General features: G+C 55.8%; 1 protein-coding gene across 2 annotated transcripts in view; it reads right to left on the bottom strand.

The window, feature by feature from the left end:
• Positions 1-14,863, bottom strand: part of NDUFA10 (NADH:ubiquinone oxidoreductase subunit A10) — a 57,320-nt gene that overhangs the window by 4,335 nt on the left and 38,122 nt on the right. The window contains exon 10 of one of the 2 annotated variants that reach the window (XM_082395913.1): positions 3,093-3,529. The exons of the other annotated variant lie outside the window; for it this stretch is intronic. Within the exon in view, the coding sequence (XP_082252039.1) occupies positions 3,461-3,529 (69 nt within the window). The 3' untranslated portion in view covers positions 3,093-3,460. Of the gene's footprint in view, positions 1-3,092; positions 3,530-14,863 lie in introns of those variants that run through there. 2 annotated transcript variants of the gene reach the window in all.

Below are 14,863 nucleotides of genomic sequence, written 5' to 3'. Positions count from 1 at the left end.
CGCGCCACCGGTCACCGAGCCTCACGGCGTCCGGCGCTTCTCCGCACGAGGGACCCCCCATCTGGAGCCGCGGTTGGTGTCTGTTTCTTCTCTGCCCTCCGTCCAGGGCCGCAAACGGTGCCTGGGACCCAGGAGGCTCCACACACCCGCGTATTAAAGAACCCACCACCACGCAAACCTTGCCGAGGAAAAGGCCTTTTTAAAAATGAAAAGCTGGGATTTTATTACAGTCACTAGCATAGCCTCGTGATTAAAAAAAGTTAATTCCATGAAACTACATGGTACCAACCTGAGTACTTTCCAAATTACAAGCAGCAGCTGGGTCTAAGCATGGAGCTTCAGAACCTCAGCTAGGAAGCAGCACTTGTGAAACGCACATCATTGTTGTTATTACAATTTTTCGTTAGGAATTTCAAGACTATAAGTCAACAGTATAGATGTGGAATTTATTTACGTGTTTGAAGATGAAGTCTGACCACGTTTCACTGCTTCCTGCGGGGGGAATCCTAACAGCAACTTGAGCCAAACTGCGAGCCCGGTGACCACGCTGCGTGGGAAGCGTCACCTCTTCCTGCAGCCCCGAGGGTCCCAACACCCCAGGTTCATCCTGGCCAAGCCCCCAGCACCTCCCCGAGGAAACCTCTGGTTCAAGTCCTGGATGTGGACTTCAAAGCACACTTTCCTCGGCAAAATTCACAAAAGTATCCGGTGGTCCCTGCAGCGGGGTGGCACCGGAGCCGCTGCCCTTGCGTTTTCCCGATGTTCCCGAAGGAAGCCTCAGGTTCCCGGCTTTCATTTCCAGCCAGATGAAAGCCCCGAATCCCTCGGGGGCACGCTTCCATTCACCCAGTCCTGCCCAGCCAGGGGCTGCTGCTCACACAGGCTTCTCTTCAAAAGCCCAACGTGACAGTAATTGCAGCTTTCCCTCCACCCCAGCTCTGCCCATCCCCGAATCTCAATCATCTGCACCCAGTGTGAGCACGGACCGTGCTTTCTTACAAAAAAGCAGCTGAAGGCTTGCTGCTTTGTTTTGACACGTACACCGCTAAGAACGACCAAGCCAGAAATGGGTAACTGGTAAGGAAACAGGACACAGAAAGGCCCCAAGCCAAGTTGGTGGCTGATGGGCTTTTTGGCGGGGCGGTGGGGCGGGGAGGCTTTTGACAAACAAAAGGGGTTTTGGCAGGCAAGGCAGGCGCGCCTTTCATTCCTGTTGTAGCACAGACCCCGCCCCCGAGGTTAGGTGACAACAACGTGAGCAGAGAGAGTCCTCGGCACACCTGCCGTCTCAGGAGCCTCGTCACCTGCCCTCGCCGGGCCACACGCCTTGTCGGCACGAGGCCGCGGGCCCCGGCGGCCGGCTGCTGAATGGCCGCGGCCAGCGGGGGGACGGTGAGGCCGGGGCGACCCGCCGGCTGGGGCGGACGGAAGGAACCGTCTGTCGTTTCCCTCTGGGCAGCCGACGTTCTCACCCTTCTGCTTACAAAACCTGATAGAACAAAAAAGGTACCTTAGGGAAAGAATGAGCATTTTTTCCTCGATACAGAGTCTCCCGCCTGGAAACACACACCTGCCAGACACACAACCGCGTCGTTCCGACGACACGTTTACTTCCCGATCCTCGAGCAGGAAATACTCAGAACGCAGTCTGACCGCCACCCTGGGTTTTCTCAGGGCTGCGCGCATTCTCGTGAGGCGAAGACACGGCAGCGCTGGGGGAAGATGCGGCATCGGCCGGGCCCCTCGGGGCTTCAGGGTGCAGAGACTTGGGCGCCGTCCACTTGCTCTTCTGCCCAACCTCACGGGAAAGGAAACACCGAACGTGACACCATTCGCCTTCTCAGCCCCACCAACCACAAAGCCACACCCCGTCGGGGCTGCAGGCTGCCCCCAAAGCCTGTCTGCCACCAAAGCCCTCTGGCCACACGCACGCCGACCCTGGCGGGAGGGACGCCGCAGGGCGGCGGCGAGAGAAGGGACGCGCTGGCCCGTTACAGCCAAGACGCCAGAGCAGCCAAGACAATTGAACGTGGTCCCCTCTTCCGTCCTGCCCTCTCTAAGGGCCTGTGAGGCGCCCGGGCCGCGAGACTGCAGGACTGGCCCCACGCCTGGCGCACTTTCAGTCAGCGGTGAAAGCGCTTCGTGTTTTAGTGAAATGCAAAATGTCGCCCACTTAAATCCGGACTCCAACTCGGAAACTGCTGGGAAGCTTTACGTTCAGTTCTTAAAATCCAAAGAGAGAGAGAGGGAGAGACGGGCGAGGGGAAAGAGGGAGGGAAAGGAAGGATGGCGCGGGGGCCGGCGGGGGCTCTAACACAGCCACACCGGAGGGCACCTTCCACGGTGAGGGCGCCGTCTCGCCTGCGCCGTCCAGGACAGAAGCCACGGGCCACGTGGCTTCCGAGCACCTGCGCTGGGGCCAGTGCAACCGAGGAAGTGAATTTTAATTCATTTACATTTAAATGGACACGCGCGGCTCGGAGTGACCATGCTGAACACAGTGGGGTTCCACAGTAGAAAACCCAATTTAACAGGATTCACAACCTACAGCTTAACTCCGGAACTAAAACGCGCACCTCAACAACTGGCCTTCAGGAAATCTTACTTTTGTTTCCTAAGTTTCAACTGAGGTGAATAAACAAGTGTGATTTTCTCTCACGTGACTCGTTTTTGATCGACAACTTGATTTTTAGGTAATAAAGAGAGTATATTGTTTTGCTTTTGTGTTTTATCCCACTGACATTCTGTGCTTGAATCTCCCCTCAGAGGAAGGGGTCACAAGACCAGCTGATGATGGTCATCACAGGAGACTTCCAAAATCTCTTTCACAACAAATACTCTGCTCTATAAATCTAGGGTAATTGCTTCCTCTTTTTGGTATCTGCTCTTTGCTTTTTTCCTTTTTCTCTAACGTAGTGTTACATTCTAAAACAAAAAGAAGAAATGCTTCAGAAAAACTCTTCAATCCTAATATATGTCTTGATCAAACCAAACCACATCAAAGCAAACTGTTGGCTAATGGTAAGCGTGTGTGCATACACACGTATGTGACACGTATGCGTGTGTGTGGGCAGATGTATAATGGAGAGAAGTGCCATAGAAACGGTTTTATTTCTTGAAGTCTGAACACACAATGTACAAAACCTGCGTGACACAGAGCACGACTGTGATGAAATGAGATTCTCCAAGTGATACCTGCTCTTTCACAGCAGACTGTTTCTCCCCAGTGATCATTATCCCAGAATAAAGCTGGAGGGCCCCCCCCTTAAATGGGGGTGCCTCCTTCCACCCCCGTAACTACACTGCAGGGCAGACTGCTGTTTGCTGGGCCGTCTCTTCCACTGCGCAACTTCAGGATCATTCGCTCCCACCCCCGATTTTAAGCTACGTGGCGTCCAGGGGGGTCAGGCGGCCTGGGTGCAGCTTCATCCTCGCGAGGCAGCTTCCACGGAGGCGGCCGTCACTTCAGCCAGATCCACTTGTCCCCCACGTCCTTGTTGTACCCAGGGCTGTACCTGCGGCCCGGCAGCTGCGGGAGGGAAAGCCGTGGTCACCAGCAGTTTACAGCGTACGTCCGTCCCCCCAGCTCACCTAACGGCTTCCTCCACTCCATCCCTCACCTCCCCGCGCCGGCGGGGCCTGCTTCTCGTGGTCCCGCTCTAAGGGTGAGGGGTCCCGCGGAATGAAGCACAACACGACCCTGCCCTCGAGAGCTTCCATGCTGCTGGGGGTGGTACAAACACGCCAGTGGCCAACCCAAGTGTCCACGCTGCTGTCGGGAGGGTGGCCATGGAGCCGCGGGCAGAAGTGGCACTGACCTAGGGGAGATGTCTCAGCCCCTCTCTCTGCCCCACCTGCCCGTCTCCTGCCAGCACCTCCTGCCATGGACCCCACCACAAATCGGGGGCAGGGGCCCCAGGGGCGCAGGGCAGACACAGGGTGGACCTGGAGGGGCACAGAGGCTCCCTCACACGGCCGGGAGGGCTCCCAGGGGAAGGGAGCCTGCGGCGAGGGCGAGGGGTCCACAGGCTGGGATGGAGCGTCACGGGGCCGGCCTCCACCGTGGAGCGTGGAAGCCTGGCTCTGAAGGCCAGGCTAGGAGGAGTCTTGCGTAGGCCGGGCGGGGAACAGGCAAGCACGATGAGATTCATCCAGTTACACAGTGGGGACAAAATACGGAGTTTTCTTTTTCCTACTTTCCAGTTAATGTGGTCCAACCGTAGATACGTACACACTACATACTACACACAAAAATCTTCCACACTTTGCCCTTAAGAACAAGTACTAAGCAGTTTAAAAAAGGCATCAGCCTTTCCTTGATTCTCGTCGGCAGAGGGCCTTCATTACCAGCCACGCCGAGGCGGAGGCAGAGGCGGCAGTGCAAGGAGGGGGGTCACGGTCACCCCCGAGGCCAGACACGGCCCCGCCTGGACACTCCCCGCGGCCACACTACCCGTCCCGGCGCTGAGCCTGTGTCCCCTCTGGCCGGTGCACAGGCCTGCAGTGGGCGTGCGCAGCTGCAGGGCGCTGAGAGAAGCGGGGACCTGCACGTGGGGAGGACAGACGTGCAGGCTGACCGCAGCTTCCTGCCCTGGGAGCCTCTGGGCACAAGGTCTCGTCCAGGTGCCAGGAACATCCTGGGTACACAACAGGGGAAAAAAGAAAACACCCGGCTCCCCCAGGAGTCATCCTCTTGGGCGGAGACTGGGAAGGGAGCCAGTGGCGCACGACAGCCCAGGGTGCCCGCCAAGGGGGAGCCGGTGGGGAGCGCACACGGAGCAGCAGAGTCCGGGGGTGGGGAGGGTGGGGACGCCTGGCGTGGCCACCGCAGGAGCGGGAGACAGGAGTGGCAGGAGGACCCCGGGAGTGAGATCGGCACCCCTGCTCTCCACCTCCGACAGGCTCTCCGGCAGAAGGTGGTCGCTGGGCCAGAAGAGCTGCAGGTGCCGGCCTGCGCTAGGGTCTCAGTGACCTCCACGGGCCTTAAGGGCTCAGGAGAGCCTGGTAACACAGCGGAGCAGGAGCAGGGCAGAGGCGGGTGGCTCCCCCGGGAGGCGAGCACCCAGGTCGGCGCCGAAGCAGAGTGGGAGCCGCGCGTGGGCCGCTGCGGGGAGACCACCAGCGGGCAGCAGGGAACTGGGCCGGTGGCCGAGAAGGCAGGGCTGTGCTGGAGACCCGGGTGCAGAGCCACCGCCCAGCAGCTCGAGGGAGGGGCCGCCATCACAGCGAGGACGGCACCGGGGAGAACCGAGGAGAGGAGACGCCCTGGAGCCTGTGAGCGGGGGCGCTGTGTGCGGAGACGGGGTGTGAGCAGAGCCTCTGTGTCCAGGGGGCACTGAGATCGCAAAGTCCCCCCACAGACTCCCACGCCCTCACCCCCAGACCCTGTGCCTGTGCAGACATGATTAAGCCGGGACCTCGAGGCGGGGAGACCGCCCTGGACTGACAGGTGGGCCCAGGGTCATCATGAGGGTCCTGGGAGAGTGTCAGATCAGGAGATGCGGCGGCAGAAGCAGAGGTCAGCCTGACCGGGGACGGGAGCCAAGGCACGAGGGGCCTCCAGAAGCTGGAAAGGAAAGAAGCAGAGGCTCCCCAGAGCCCCAGTGGGAGCACAGCGCCACGCCTGGGTTTGTGCTCTGACCCCCAGACTGGAAAATGACACGGGCACCTTCTCACCCGCTCAGCCTGTGGCCGTTCGTTACAGCTGCTACAGAAAACTCATGCAGCATGTTCTGCGTTTTATGACGGAGACACTGGGAGTGTCTGTACAACGAGAGAGAGGCCGCGCTGAGGCCGTGGGAGAGCGGCCACCCTCTGGGAACGAGAACCAGGACAGGGGCAGAGTAGCCACAAAGCAGGAGCCGCGGGTGCATCTCCCCGTGTGGTCTCTCCCTGTCCACAAAGACGTTCCCAGCCAACTGCTATGAATACACAACTGCTGTAGCAAGAAAAAAGCAATCTTAATTTTTATCACTCCGTAATTTTTATCACACCAGAAAGTGATTTCTTTTCATCGGAAAGGTTTTCAAGCTTCACCGACACCAGCAAACCGGCACCGGGCCAGCCCCCAGCACCTGCTGAGGAAGGGCCAGGGAGGCCACAGTTTGGCTCTGCTGTCTTCTTTGCAAACCAAATTTTAAACCATAGAGCAGAGAATAAAAACCTGCAGAATGTGGAACCGCTGAGTGCAGCCAGCGTCTATCAACTGCATCACAAAATCTGCTCTCTGGACCTCTTGGGGCAGCACCTAACTGGCCTTTGATACCCAGACAAGGGTCCCCAGACCCTCAGGGTTCCCTTTCAGTGCAGTTAAGCCAACAGAGAACCCCAGGAGGATTCCCATTTGGGATGTTTCACAATGAGAATGCAAAAAAAAGCTTCTTCCTTTCCATGTCTTCATATCTGCATCTGCTCCTTTAAGTCAACCTTCAAACCTCCCAACCCCAATCCACCACATTCATCACTTGAGAAAACACGCTCTGTGGCCCTGTGGGGACGGAGTGGCCCAGGACCTCCTGGCGGAAGCACCTCTCAGAAGCCGACGCGGGCACCTTGTCCGACCGTCAGCACAAGAGCGCGACTCCTGGACGCAGGCCCGCAGTCAGTTTTGTCCTGGGTCAGGCCGGGGAGCCGCAGGCACGGTAGGTCTGAGCTCAGCGTGGTGCGGCTGAAACAAAGTGATGCTGCTGAGTTTGACTGTGAGGACATTTTAAACCCTGGGTGAGTTCTGATTTTAGAAAAAGGCGCCCAGCTCTACGCGCTACAGGCCAGGACGGCATGGGTGCCGTGAAGTGGCTCAAGAGGTCCGAGCTCACAGAGGCCGCTCCTCCCAGCCACTGCTGTCACACGCAGCTCAGAGATGCCGGCACAGGCTTAAACTGCCAGCTGCTTGGATAAAAGCCAGTTGAGAAGAGAAATATATAGGCACTCATCCTCCTGGAGGAAACTGTGAATTCCTTCTACATTTGATACACTGTGTCCTGGCTGCTTTGAGACATGAACAAAAGTCCCTTCTTCTCTAACCTTATAAACTACACAGAATGTATAAACCAGTTGGGAAGTGGGATGGTAGCAGGTGGAAAGTGCTGGAGGAGTGGCAGGGATGGAGAAGTCCTCCCTGACCGACCCGGTCGGCGGGGAAGAGGACACGGTCAGGAGGAAGGGGGAGCAAGGGTGACAGGATGGGGTGGAACCCGTCCCGCTGGAGCCGCCGGGCGTGGAAAGCTGCTCCCTGACGCCCGCGACTTCAGTCACCTTGGCCTCCAGCGGCGCCTCGGCCAGCCTCCGGTTCCACCACTAGGGACGGCCCAGGTGAGAGGCCAACCCATGCCAGGTAACGTCTGCAGCTTCCCGCCACGAGGGAGTAATAGGGCCTGGACTCAACCCCTGGCCACACGCCTCTGGAAACTGGACAAACTGAGTGTGCTGGTGGCACTGGGCAGACATGGGCTGAGTGCTAGGGGGAAGGACCTGGGCAGAAAAGAGCCCGGTCAGTCCAGCGCGTTCGGTCTCTGGCTGAGCAGCGGGCAGGGTGCGTGGGGCGGGGCGCCCGAGGCGGGTGGAGAGCACCCCAGGCACAGGACGTCCCGGGGTGTCTCCGGGTGAGGAGTCCAAGAGCTGCCCTGGGGCTGCGTCAGCCAGAGCAGAGGGGCTGCTCACTGCACACACGGGCACCGAGACCCCCGGGACACACCGGGGGCCGGGCTAACCCTTCCCGAGAAGACAGGCCGCTCTAGACCCACCAAAACGGCTAAACATCCAGCCCCCAAAGCTTAAACTGACTTGCAAGGATCTTAACTGCCTGCCAGAAAGGATCCTAACACTCTTCAAAAGAATGAAACAAAACCTAGCGCTCATAAACATAAAAAATCATGATTTATGGCAACCAGTGGAAAATTTCTAGACACCTGAAAGAGAAAAATGTAACTTGTAACCAGGGGGAAAAAAAACAAGCAGACTAAGGAAATGACAAAGATGATGGATTAGGAAACAAGGACATTAAAACAGCTATAAAAATATTCAACGTAATCAAGAAATTAAATGGAAAAGGAAAATAATGAAAGAACTGGAAAATATAAAAAGAACTTCTAGAGTTTAAAAAAACCCAGGATTCCCGAAATAAAAATTCCACTGGGTAGGTGTGGCAGCCATGCAAATGTGCTGCTCAGACGTCCTGCTGCGAGGAGGCACAAGTGGCCGAGGGCCCAGGTGCTGACCCTCTGGGCCCACTACCCTGTTCACGCCGAGGCCACGCTTCCCACGTAAGGGGCTCAGCCCACGACCAAGAGCAGCAGAGGTTCCATGGCAGCCTATCCGTGGGCCGTGGGCCTCTTTCAGCAGGAGCCTTTGGCTCTAGGACGCCCCGTTGGCCTGGCCAGACCCTTCCTGCACTGTTCCTCCCCAGTCTCCTCCCCTGCCCTCCCCTGTCACAGGGCCAGACCCCTTCCACCTCGGGTCTCGTCCCTGCATCCTTCACAGGGGCTTCCCTCCAAAACCTCAGCAGTGCTTAACCCCATCTTGGCTTCTGTTTCTCGGGGGACCCAAACTAACACAATGAATTAATAGCGTATTACATGTAACCGCAGAAGAAAACAGCAGTGAACTTGAAGACGGAGCAACAGAAACTATCCCAAACAAAACACAGAGAGAAAAAGGCCAAAGACAAACGGACAGACTCTTAGTGACCTGTGGGACAGGATCAAGTCATCCAGCATGTGTGTCCTCAGAGTCCTCGATGGGGGAGGAAAACAATCTGAAGAAATAACGACCAAACATTTTGCAAATGATAGGCAAACTGGAAACCCTCACATCCAAGAAACTCAATAAACCCCAAGCAGGACAAACAGAGAGAAAACCACAGAAGCACATAATAATTAAATTACTGAAAACCAGTGATAAAGAGAGTAAAGGAAAGTCTTAAAAGCAGCCAGAGAAAAAAGTTCTATTAGGTATAAGGGCCAAAGATAAGAATAACTTCAGATTTCTCATCAGAAACTGTGCAAGCCAGGAATGTATGGAGTATCTTCAGTGTTGGCAGAAAACAACTGTCAACCCAGAATTCTATGATGAATGAAAAATCTATCAAAGTGAAATGGAAATAAATATATTTCTAAACAACAGCTAATAGAAGTCATCACTAGCAGGCCTGCACTATGACGTCAGCTATTAAAGGGGGCTACTCAGCCAGATGAAACCTGGACCTACACAAAGGAACGGAGCACAGCAGAAACGACAGCTGCAGGAGGAAGGGCAGGAAGGAGGAAAGACTGAAGAAAAAGCTCTAATGAACTGTTTAAAGCCAAAGTAGTAAGAGTATATCCTGAGGTTCCTAACGTGTGTGGAAGTGAAACAGCCAAGCGTAACAGCACAGAGGACAGAAGGGGGGAGAGAAGCCCACTGCGAGGGGCTCGCAGCACGTGCGGCGTGGCCCGATGCTGGCTTTCTGGGGGACGGAGACAAGGTAAAGGTGTGCACTGCACACCTCACAGCAGTCACTAACGATGAGATACAGAGGTGCGGCTGACAGGTCGACGGAGGGAATAAAACGGACCCACGGAAAACAACCGACTAACCCACAGAAGCCAGGGACAGAGGGAGTAAGACGCTGCCGCAGGGCTGAAATGTGAGCGAGCCAGGCGCAGCAGGTCCCTCAGCTGGAGCGCCTCGCCCTGACCCGGCGGACAGCACACAGGTCACGGGCGCGCCCCCTTCGATGGATGACCTCCTCTGTGCCGCTACTTCGCTTTCTGCCCAGACAGTGTCTCACTCTCCCAGCCCCAGCTGCTACCCCACGCAGTTATCTACCAGTTAGAGAATCACTCCCAGGAAAGAAGTCCCGTAAGAAGACTGCCGCTTTATGAAAACTCACAATTCGGTAGGAAAGAACATTCAGTGAGTCTGATGACTCGACGCCCTTGGAAACACCATTCGGGAGAAAGCCGACCAAACCTACCCTGCTCAGCCCCCATCAGACAAATCGAGGGTCCTCACGGGCCCACAAGCGACCCCCCTGGACGTGCGGCTGAGCCGCTACCCCCGGCACTCGCTGCCCGAGCTGGCTGCCCTTCCTGGAGTGCCCTCCTGAGCACCTACCTCTTCCTCCTGAACGTCTGCCCTAAACGAGGCCCGCTCCTCCACGACACCTCTGCTCAAGCTGAGGGAGCCAGCACCACTCCTGGGAACTCCCGAGTCCACCGTCCCATCCTCTGGGCACCCACCTTGGTGACGCCCGCCGCCATCAAGATGGACCTGGATCCTAGAGGGCGGCCTGCCTACCAGTCCCATTCCCAGCACCGCCTTGGGATCGGACACGTGAGGTCAGCAGGCAGGCACTGTCTCCGAGGTAGAAGATGTTAAGTGATGCGCTCGAGGTCAGCGGGCGAGAAGGGGCAGGCTGACACCTGAGCCCAGATGCTCTGACCCTCGAATCCAGGAACGTCTTGCCCACCACCCCCTGCAGATATCCACTGCGTTAAATGGCACGTCTCTGTGCGCTGTTAATGTGTGAAGTCCCTGCACCGTGCGGAGCTTTCCCCGCCTGTCCGCCGGTACACACTGAGCTCCGCCGCTGTGAGACTGCAGGACGCATGTCAGGGTCCAGTCCACAACCACCCTGCCCGGGGAAGGCCGGCTGCCCCGCTTTTCCTGCCCTTTTACGTGTGCCTCAAAGAACTACCCGGGGAGCGGGGGGCACTGTCATTTCTTAGCATCACCTCAGGGACAGTCAATGATGCTCGGGGTTTCCTGGTTGAAAGAGTTTTCCTGGAGGACTAAATATATGTAGTAATTCTAGCATCAAATCCTGTGTTGTATTACTGTAAAAAGGTGAATTTTTTTAAAAAGGATGGAATAACGCCTTGCCTCTTCTGGATCTGCTTCACTCTGCTGGAGCAATAAATGGTAATATTAGGTACTATTGACTCTGCTCTCTCTAGATGCACCAAGGAGCTGAAAACTACTAAATAATTGTGGGGTGGCTTGGGGATTCCAATTTCCCACCCCTGTTACTCATTATTACATACAAATGCTGATGAGCCCTGCTAAGAATTTCTCATTAATTTTAAAGAAGAGCACCAGAGAAATTATTTATTAAAGTCACTTCTTTGATATACAATTTCCCCAATTTTCCATTACCATTAAACATAAATCAAGTATAAAAAAATGAAATCAACTTCCAAAAAATCTTATTTTATCAAAGTCCATTTTCAAAAACAATCTTTTTATTTTAAAAATAAGTGCCTCCTATTTTTAGCACACGAACACCACAGCCTATTACAAATACATCCACATTGAGGTCCTATCTTCACGCCACAAGCGTCATAACATCATATACTTTAAATGTCTTAATCCCATTTAACTCATATTAACTGTGGAAAAGAAAAGCTCCTAACTCAAGCGCTCGTTCAAATACCTGAAAGCAGGATGTGTCCTAAAAATTCTAAAACCAAAGTAATGACTGGACACATGCAAAGTCCAGGCACCCCTGGGTGGGTCAGGGTGCGTGTGAAACGCTACCCTATCATTTCGCACCAGCAGGTCCCTGTGAAAACCTGCAACTGCACACAAATCAGTGCACCTGGTAAAAAGTCTACCTTTATATACTAACTTTCTTCTCCAAGGGACATACGTTATTTTCTGTACGCAGAAATATAAATAATGGGACATGGAGACGAACACTGAACTTCAACCATGAGCTTTCCACGGAGCACGCAGTGAGGGCAGAGGGGGGCATGCCTCTTCCAGCCACAACTAATGAAGGACAGACTGAAGACATTTAGCACCTACTTTCACGTTAAACGACTTCTAAACTGAGAATTTGTATGTTAACATAAAAGACAGACACCAAATTAAGTTCTAACTAAGGGTTGAACATCGAGAGGAAACATGAAACGACCAAGTCTGTACCTTTCTTCTTCGGCAGGTTTAGATACATTGATCCGAAGGCTTTTCTGTTTATTGCAAGTTTGTCTTTATTAAGGTGAACTTCGTAAAGGCAAAAACATACAGTGTTAACATATTAAAGTTATTAAACATCTCTATTTTAAAAAATGGTAAAGAAGAACTTGATACGGAAAATGAAAATAGTAACCTGAGATAGTAAATAAAAATAGCAGGAGAGAAAACCGACGATCCTGTTGTCCTAGCAACTAACTGTCTTGGACAAGATCGGATTCATGGAAGGAACACAGTATCTTAATAGCATCTGGCCTCCTTAAATTGGAAAGAGATGGAGTCAGTAAAGTGGAGACTGAGTCACAGTTTGTCTACCCCGAGGGAGGGCTGCACAGTAATAAAAAGTGACCTGGCACAGTGCCTGAAAAATGACTTAAAAAAATTAGCAGGCGCTCATGCACACATTCGGTATTTATATGAATCTGTCTATAGGGTCACTTCCAAATACAAAATCGGAGGGGCTGTGTGAATGGAAAATGCGTTGACAGATGCTTCTCAGGCTCCGGGTACTCAGGCCCCTCTGAGGTCCCTGGGCAGTCCCTGGAGACCAGATGGGAGGCTGAAGGCCAGCAGGACCCCAGCCAGTCCAGCCACAGGACTGAGCCAAACGCCCAGGCACCGGATCAACCAAACAAAACCAAACCGACGTTAAAAGTCCTTCTGTTCCTATGAAAACCCGAGATCCTTTCTCTCCTGAAAAGGTCGCTCCGCACTAGTGGAGGCCCCAGGGCCACAACACAGCTGAAGGGGCAGCGCTGACACGTGAGCTATGCCGCGGCCCCGTCTGCACGGGAGGCCCCGCACCCCGCCCGGGTGCTGGGCGTGAAGGGCTGCCTGCCATGGACAGACGCCGTGGCCTCACCTGCCCTCCCGGAGCCGCGGGGCCTTGCCTACAAGCGGCGACGAGAAGCGTTGTGCCGTCCTGTGGGCGCAGCGCGGGGCCCGCCCACACGGGCACAGTGGGGAGACGCCTTCCCGACCCGCCCTCCAGCCTGCTTCCGCCCGCACAGCGCCTCCTACCAGCGTCGCCCTGAGCTGGTCCCCGAGCCTCACCCCCTTGCCTCGCCTCTCAGGTTCTCCCCACAGGGCTGCTTGCGGCCAGTGATTCCGAACAAAGCCCGCAGCTCACCCCAGGGGGCCCCCCAAAGCCCCGTCCCTGCAGCGAGAGTCTGGATCCCCGAGCGCCAGGAGCCCCCGGGACCGGCCTCGGTTCTCAGTCCTCAGCGCTCCCCCTCCCCTTCACGAACACGCGCCCCGGAGCCACCACACCAGCCGCCCCGCCCGCGGCAGCCCCGTCCCGGCGGCCTCAGCCTTCACGACGCTGCTCCTCTCGGAGGAGACCCAGGCCCCCAGGCCCCCGGCGACTCGGCTCATCCCTCGTCCTGTAATCCCAACGCCCGGGCCACCGCCGTGAAGCCCTCTCCCCCGTCGGCCCCCAGCGGGAACCGCGTCGCATCCTGTGTCCACGTGTCTGTCGCTCCCGCTGGTCGGTGACTCTCCAGAGCTCTGTGTCCTTAGAGCAGCGTCTGGCACGGAGAGTGCAACCAATGGGCACCGGATGAATACACAGGACAGGGGAGCGCCCAGGGCCTCTTCCTGGCTCTGCGGTGTGACAAGTGTGGCCACCACGGAAACATATCACGCCGCACGCTGCAGAGCCAGAAACCAGGCGCCCAACTCCGGGGCTGCAAGAGCTGAGAGGCCCCATGAAGAAGTTCCGGAAAAACAGGCCCCTTCCCAGGATATGGGCCACCTGTCGGGGCATAAGTGATGCAGACCGCGTGCCCAAATGTCAGCGTGGCCCTAAAAACTACACAAGGGCAAGGAAAAGAAAAAATTACAAAAGCCCAAGAAGCAAAATGAGTTGTCTGGACCCTGTGACCTGGACACTTCCCAGCTCAGGCCCTGGTGCCCCTGAGTCTGTCCAGCCTCTAAAGGAAAGATATCCATAAACCAGTGTGCCTGACGGTCTGCAACTAAAGGCCACTGTTGCCACAAGCAACTCCCCCTCTTAGGAATCCCCTGCGCCCCCATATCGCCCCCACTGCCACCAGCATCCAGTTCACAGCACACCCAGGTGTGGTCTACACTGCTCCCCACTCTCTTCCTAGGACCATACATGTGAGTCTGAAAGTCGTAAGACCAACACCCACGTCCATCGCAGGGACCTCAGGTGCCCGCTCTCCTGTCCCGCAGTCACAGCCCTTCCCCTGTGGACCCTCTTTCGTTTGAATCCTTCAACGATAGTTTAGTTTTGAAAACCTAGGGAGTAAGAACAAATCTGGCTGCACAGGGAACGGCGAGGTTGCCCCGGGAGACAGCAGCTGCGGGGAAGGAAGGTGAGCTTGTCCTGGTCACAGCCACGCCCCCGTCGTCTCTCACCCACACCCTGAAGCTCTGCTTCCCCGCCTCCACCTGTGCCCCAGTCAACATCCAACACGGCACGCGGCGCCATCCTCCTAACACGAGCTTCGGATTCTATCACTCAGAGCACGCCAACGGGCCACAGCTTCCCGGCGACTTGAACCAAAGTCCTCACACCACGGCCCACGGGCCCTCGCTGCGCGTGCCCTGCTACCTTCTCAGCTCACCTGCGCTCTGCCTGCCCCTCCACTTCACCACGTGCACTCTTCTTTTCCTAGAACGTGCCAAGCCTGCCTCTACCTCCCAACCCCGCCCCCTCCCCGCACGTGTAGCCGGGACACCCACGCCTTCTGGTACCCAAGGCCTCTCTCTACAAAACAGCTCCCACCCGAGACGGCTTTACTTCCGCCCCACAGCGCTCCGAGGCCCCCCTATGTATCTGGTGATCGCTGGTCCATTCCTCCCCCTGCTCTGTCTTATTCCCCAATATCCCCAGTGCTCAGGACAGCGCCTGCAACAGAACGCAAGCACTTGCTGAGTGGCAAGC

Source organism: Balaenoptera borealis, assembly GCF_965194805.1.
Source record: "Balaenoptera borealis genome assembly, chromosome: 6".
NCBI lineage: Eukaryota > Metazoa > Chordata > Mammalia > Artiodactyla > Balaenopteridae > Balaenoptera > Balaenoptera borealis.
The sequence above is the reverse complement of the archived record's forward strand: the minus strand, read 5'-3'. Positions and strand labels throughout refer to the sequence as shown.